Below are 6,930 nucleotides of genomic sequence, written 5' to 3'. Positions count from 1 at the left end.
TTTCATTTCCAGGGGATCCTGTGTTCAGTTGAGCATTTTCCCATTTAAAAAAAGAAAGAAAAAAAAAAACCTCTGCTGGGCATAAGAGTAAACATTTAATCCCAGCCTGAGAAGCAAAGGCAGGAGTTCAAGGCCAGCCTAGCCTACAGTTAGTTCCAGGAAACACAGGGCTACACAGTACATAGGGAAACCTCTCTCACCCTCATTTCCAATTCCTATCTATTACTGTAAATAACCTGTGCATCCTATTCACCAATTACTTTGTTTTGTTTTGTTTTTTGAGGCAAGGTTTTTCTGGGTAGCCCTGGCTATCCTGGAACTCACTCTGTAGACCAGGCTGGCCTTGAACTCAGAAATCTGCCTGTCAATGCATCCCAAGTGCTGGGACTAAAGGTGTGCGGCCACCACTGCCCGGCCCATCCCCCAATTACTAATACTGTTTTTATTTTTAAATTTCCCAGGCTGGTGAGATGACTTAGCAGGTAAGAGCACTGACTGCTCTTCCGAAGGTCGAGTTCAGATCCCAGCAACCACATGGTGGCTCACAACCACCATGAGTAATGAGATCTGACGCCCTCTTCTGGTGCGTCTGAAGACAGCTACAGTACATTACGCTGGAGCGAGCGGGTCATCCCAAGTTCAGTTACCAGCAGCCACATGATGGATCACGGCCATCTGTACAGCTACAGTGTACTCATACACATAAAAATAAATAAATAAAATCTAAAAAAATATATAGTAAAAAATTTCTCATGTGCTGTAGTGTATATATGGAGGTCATTAAAAAAAAAAAAGTATAGTCTTTGCTGTCCTGGAACTCACTGTGTAGACCAGGCTGGGATTAAATGCATGTGTAGCCACAACTAGACACTGAATAACTCACACATTGATTTATCAAATGGATGTACGGGACCAAACTCAGGTGGTTAGGCCTTGGTGACAGGCACTTTTTTTGTTGTTTTGGTTTTTCGAGACAAGGTTTCTCTGCATAGCCCTGGCTGTCCTGGAACTCACTCTGAAGACCAGGCTGGCCTCGAACTCAGAAATCCGCCTGTCTCTGCCTTCCAAGTGCCATCACCGCCCGGTTCCAATATTAATGTTTTAAGATATTCAGTGTTATATATTCTATAACCATGCTGAGGATGTCTTTGAACTTCTGACATGCCTGCATTAGTTCTGTGACTACAGGAGGTCAGCATAATCCTGACCTAACACCGGGCTTCAATACATCCTACACGGAACCTCGCTAACACGCCACTCCATCCTGAGCCTTCTCTCCCCAGTGTCCTAACTGGAAACGTTAATTATTCTAGACGTTAGAGCTGAGTGATGACAGCTCACTGCTATCACAGAAGCAGGAAGGCTGCTGCAGAGTTTTAGGATGGCCTGAGCTAAAAAAAGTTCAAAACGTCTAGGGATATAGTGAAACATCTCGAAAGAAAGGAAATATGAGAATGTAAGCTGGACGTAGTTCAACGGCTCTAGGACTTGCTGCTTTCCCAGAGGGCAAGTAGGTTATCAGCCTCCACGCTGGATGCTTTACAGCTACCTATGTTGTAACTCCAGCTTCAGAGGATATCATGCCCTCTGGCTTCAGTGGGCACACACATGCACACACCATATACATGTCACTTAAATGGGCATGTAACGTGAGTTTTACATGGGGGTACGGTAGTTTCCCAAAACCTGCCACTCCAAACAAGACTCAATAATGGTAATATGGTAGCTTTTATACAAAAGGAAGTAAACAAGCTATTTGAATGGTGTGATGGTTATTATCAGTTATTAACTTTAGTCTTTAAAAATTTGGGTTTATTTAAGAGTGTCAGAAACAGAAAAAAAGGTAGCCTACTAGGCTCACCTAGTAATTACTCTAACCACAGGTATAATCAGGACTGATTGCTTCTTCATGATTAGATTCACATTAAATCTTATCTGGTAAAGCAATTATCAGTAATAACTGCATGCCCATTGTATCACATTAGTGACTCATTTTTTTTTTTTTGAACCATTCTCACTAACATGGCCTATGCTTAAAGTGACTTGGAGGAAACCCACTGTCTGGTGGTTAGTGATACTGGGGTTTGAATCTAGGCCCTCGCATACACTAAGGCTCTAATTTACTGTTCAGCCCCTTTCATTGAGACAATCTGCTGGTCTTGTGTAAAACCCAGGCAGGCCTTGAACACACATGACCTTCCTTTTGCTGGGATTTTAGACCCTCACTCACTAGTGCTAGTTTGAGACATTTAATTTTGATGGAAAAGCTCCATTTGACAAAAAGATATTTTCCTGGCATGATCTTGGATATGTAACTCAACTGGAATCTTAAAAAATTTTCACTGGGCAGTGGTGGCACACGCCTTTAATCCCAACACTTGGAAGGCAGAGGCAGGTGGATTTCTCAGTTCAAGGCCAGCCTGGTCTACAGAGTGTGTTCCAGGACAGCCAGGGCTACACAGAGAAACACTATCTCGAAAAGCAAAAAAAAAAAAAAAAAAAAATCATGCCTTGCTTGCCATTCTCTCCCACTCCTGACTAGGAACACTTGGACATAGTCACATGCACTGTTGTCAGGAAGGACACAGATTTCTTCATGTGTACTCTCTACCAACAATGGTTTGGCAAGACCCCTAACTAAGGTGCCTACCACTTGGAACTTTCCAAGTGTATTGGAAAATAGAGGGCTGTCTAGAGATGTCACACGCCAAGATTCCTACTGACATCTACACGTGGGCATGCCATACACATTTGTGGGTGGGGGACCTAACTCTGGCTGGACTCCATCTAGTTGGAAAACTCAAGTGCAAATCTTATCTTACTCCCCAGGAGCCTGGTCAGCACAGCAGCCATCCTCCTGTTGTGGATTTCATCTAAGACACTTTCTCCATGTCCTTTTCAGACAAGGGACGGAGGAAGAAGCAAGACCTGCACGGTCCAAGGGTATGACATCAAATACAAACTGGGGGGCAGGGTCCATCAGGAGATGACACTGGGACAGACAGAAGCCTAGCAATCTCACAGAAAGCTTCCGCGCTACCCTATACTCAGTCCTCCCAAGAAGCCAAGCAAGCATGCTCCTGGTCCATTCATCTCCTTTACGGAATAACTGTGCATCGCTGGCACAGAGGACATAAAGTGGTGATGGTGGTCTTTACTCCCTCACACAGCGAGCACATCAATTGTGAGTAGCCTGGCTTGGGATGGTGGCCCACCCTCCCTCCCTCTGCTCCAAGCCTTGTTCCAAAGCCCTTTCAAACATGGGTGTCCAGAGAGGGGCAGAAGGAACTCGGGGAAAGTAATCAATCGAACAGATAACAAAACCAAAAGCCACAAGTCAGATTTAGTGTAATATTTTACAACAGCAGAAAACAAACCCAAGTACTAAACACTACTAACACACTACAACCTAGGGAAGAGGGCATGCACAGGCTACAAGTATAGGCTAAATCTTTACAGTTGACCGCTGAACTGGCTATGACCCCGTTGCTGGTGTCAGACCTTTGTATCTGGAGATGTTACATTCCTGCCCCAGTACCTACCTGCAGCGAAACATATAGGACATTTTTTTATCTTAACACAAGAGTAAGAGGCCACTCTCAGTATTCAGTCATCACAATGAGCAAAGGTGGCCTCAGTGGCTTTTTCTAAACTGCTTGGACTTAAGCATCAACTAACTTACAATATCCCATAATTTCTGGGTGAGAAAGGCACCTTCAAAGGCAGAGATGTGGATGTCTATCAGTCTCAGTGTCAGCTGCAGTTCTGCGATCACACCACAAGAGTGAGTGATGCCAGCAGCTAGCTCAAACGTAAGAGATCTGTCCTTTATCCTTCGAGGCTCTTAGTTAAGACCTTGTTCCTAGAAAACAAAAGAATTCATGGATTCATTAGTTTACTTATGTCTTCCTTCACCACTTTACCCACCCCTGACAGAGTCTCAGGTAGATCAGGCTTGCTCTTAACTTCCAATTATCCCAGTCTACACTACATGGGGTTACAAGGTGTGTCATACCTAGATCAGAGACCAGAACCAGGAAGAGGCACTAAGATTTAAATTAGACAAAATCTGTTGGGAATGTACGCAGGAACCTTTGCTTTGAGTTTGATCCCCAGCAGGGCATAAGCCAGGCCTGGGGACACACCTGCAATCCCATGCTCGGAAAGTGGAGACAGGACAGTGAGAATGTCAAGGCTGGCTTCAGCCGTTTGATCAAGGTGAGCCTGATCAAAACCTGCTAGTGTGGCTTAATGCCAAGTAGGAGGCAGAGGCAGAGGCAGAGGCAGGCAAACGATGTGGCTCCAAGTTGAGATTAGCACGATCTACATAGCAAGTTTTAGACCTGTAAATGCAGCTCCTTGGGAGTTTACTTACACGAGCAAGGTAAGTAATATTCAAACACAGCTAAATAAAATTAACCTTTCCCTCAGGCAACGTAAAGTGCCCATAGCACTCACTTATGAACACACTTGGGGCACAGCATGTTGTCCTCCAGGTGTGGGGGTGGAAATGTGCAGGCGGGAAGCAGGAAGAGGGCAACAGCTTTCCCTTTCTTATCGGGTACCCAGGCTTGTCCAGCGTGGAACTGTAGCCGAACCCAACCACGTGAGTTCCCAGGAAGGCTTGTCCCATGAACCACACACCACATTTCCCCTGTGGGAGCAAAGAGAATTAACATGAACACACCAGTTTCAGCCTAGACATGATGCCTCTCTGAAATGCCGGCCCTGAGGTAAGACTGGGAATCCAACCTTCATCTCGATCCATCTTGTTACCTACCATGAATGTTTACAAGAGACCTTCAGGCTTTAGGGTCATCGATGTAGTTCAGTGGTACAGTATTTGCTTTAGCCTGCATGAGTGATTCTAACACATCACACATATACCAAACAAAACTCCCAGAAAATTGCTGGGTGGTGGCTGTACATGGTTTTAATTCCCAGCCCTAAGGTAGGGGCAGGCTGTCAGGTTGAGGTCAGCCTGATCTACAGAGCTTAGTTCCAGGACAGCCTGAGTTAGAGAAAACAAACAAACAAGCAACAATAAAAAAACACTTTATTGGAGCTGAGGGGTTTGCAGCACCTTAGGACTAACAACAATATGAACTAAGTAGTACCCTCAGAGCTCCCAGGGTCTCAACCACCAACCAAGGACTGCACATGGAGGGGTCTGATTGTTCTGGCAGCATGTGTATAGTACAGGATTGCAGGTTTGAATCAGCAATAGGAGGAGAGGGCCTCGGCCTTGTGAAGGTTCTGTGCCCCAGTGTAGGGGAATGCTAGGGCCAGAAAGTAGGAGAGGGCGGGGTGACAGGCATGGGGAGGTGGGAGGCAACAGGGATTTGTTTTTGTTTGATTGTTTGTTTTTTGGAGGGGAAACCGGGAATGGAGAAAGTTACATGTAAATAAAGAAAATATCAAAAAAACAAAAAAACAAAAAAACAAAAAAAACCACTTTATTAAAAAACCCCAAACGGGGCTGGAGAGATGGCTCAGCAGTTAAGAGCACTGACTGCTCTTCCAAAGGTCCTGCGTTCAATTCCCAGGAACCACATGGTGGCTCACAACCATCTGTGATAGGATCTGATGCTCTCTTCTTGTGTATCTTAAGACAGCTACGGTTTAGTCATATAAATAAAATAAACCTTAAAAAAAATAAATAAATAAAACCAACCAACCAAAACAAAAAAAAACCCACCTTCCAGAAAATTAAAGGGATTTCACGAAATAGGGTCTCTCCATGCAACTATGGTGGCCCTGTTAGTCTACCTGCTTTTGTTTCCCAAGCGCTATGGTCAGATTCCTTGGCAATTAGAAGTGATTTCAACCTCTGAGCCATCTTTCTAGCCCTAGAATCAACCACTGTTATCATGCTAAACATGATTTTCCTTCATTGCATTTCTTTCCTATTCTTACAACACAAGCTCTCTTATTCTTTTGAAAGTTTCATGTAGTCCAGGTTGAACTCAGACACTGGGACCATAGGCTTATTATGACATGTTTGATTAGTTATGCTTATTAAGAAGAAACTGTAAATTGTTAATATAATCAACTTAACAGATGCCAAGAGATCCGTCTTCAGCCCCTTCAATTGAAAAATATAGGAAGAAGGCACACTAAGCACACGGGTTCTCTTGCTTGGTGAATGAGTAATTTGAGGTTATTTTCAAAGCATGACATCCTGGATCAACAGCCTCTTTATTGCCTGAGTAGCTGATAGAAATTCAAGGTAAAAGGTCATATGCCTGCACTATACTCTTAAAGATTCTTTCTTGTCTACCAGGGGATTGTGGTACAAACTCAAGCACTCAAGGAGGCAGAGGCAGGAGGATCCAGGAGATCAATCAAGGCCAGCCTGATCTACAGAGTTCCAGGAGAGCCAGCGATACACAAACCTCAAATTACCAAAGATTCTTCTTAGTGCAAAGGAATAATACTAGGTTTCAGTCAGGCCCTGCCCAAAGTGGAACTTAGGAACAATAGCATGGGTAAGGTCCACACGCGTGACTGTGGGGGATTCTAACCTTTGACTTCCGATGATGCACTGGCCGGCACTGTCTCGAATCTATTAGCACTGGATGCAATTCTGGCCCAAGATGCCAACACTGCCTCATTGGCAGGTGTAGTCACAACCGTGGTGCTCACTTCCTCATAGAGCATAGGAGGATCCACGAGGGCAGGTATCTGATCCTCTGGTACAGGGATGATTTCAAGGGGAACTGTCACCTGAGACTCCTCCCCCGGTTCGGTCTTCATTTTTTTGTGAGATGTCTTCAACCTGGCCTCTTTGGCTGAGTCAGGAACATTCTTCAACTCAAGCTAGGGTATTATAGATAATGGGGAACATTAAGAGCTGACAGGTCATCGCTTCTCGGCCTTTTGGCTAAGATCAAGTGTAGTATCTGTTCTTATCAGTTTAATATCTGATAC

General features: G+C 44.5%; 1 protein-coding gene and 1 non-coding gene across 3 annotated transcripts in view; one reads left to right on the top strand and one right to left on the bottom strand.

The window, feature by feature from the left end:
* Positions 1 to 3,324: 3,324 nt before the first annotated feature.
* Dppa4 (developmental pluripotency associated 4) overlaps positions 3,325 to 6,930 on the bottom strand; it is a 9,054-nt gene continuing 5,448 nt past the window's right edge. For both annotated transcript variants that reach the window (XM_031364705.1, XM_031364706.1), the window contains 3 exons: positions 6,525 to 6,819; positions 4,459 to 4,654; positions 3,325 to 3,862 (listed from right to left, as the gene is read on the bottom strand). In XM_031364705.1, coding sequence (XP_031220565.1) covers positions 3,829 to 3,862; positions 4,459 to 4,654; positions 6,525 to 6,819 — 525 coding nt within the window. In that variant the 3' untranslated portion in view covers positions 3,325 to 3,828. The remainder of the gene's footprint in view (positions 3,863 to 4,458; positions 4,655 to 6,524; positions 6,820 to 6,930) is intronic.
* Positions 6,864 to 6,930, top strand: part of LOC116086766 — a 182-nt gene continuing 115 nt past the window's right edge. Inside the window, exon 1 of the small nuclear RNA XR_004117112.1 lies at positions 6,864 to 6,930. This exon is cut by the window's right edge and continues 115 nt beyond it. This is a non-coding gene — a small nuclear RNA (U2 spliceosomal RNA).

This window comes from Mastomys coucha, unplaced genomic scaffold (genome assembly GCF_008632895.1).
Source record: "Mastomys coucha isolate ucsf_1 unplaced genomic scaffold, UCSF_Mcou_1 pScaffold12, whole genome shotgun sequence".
NCBI classification, from domain to species: Eukaryota; Metazoa; Chordata; class Mammalia; order Rodentia; family Muridae; genus Mastomys; species Mastomys coucha.
This window is presented reverse-complemented; position numbering and strand designations above follow the sequence as displayed.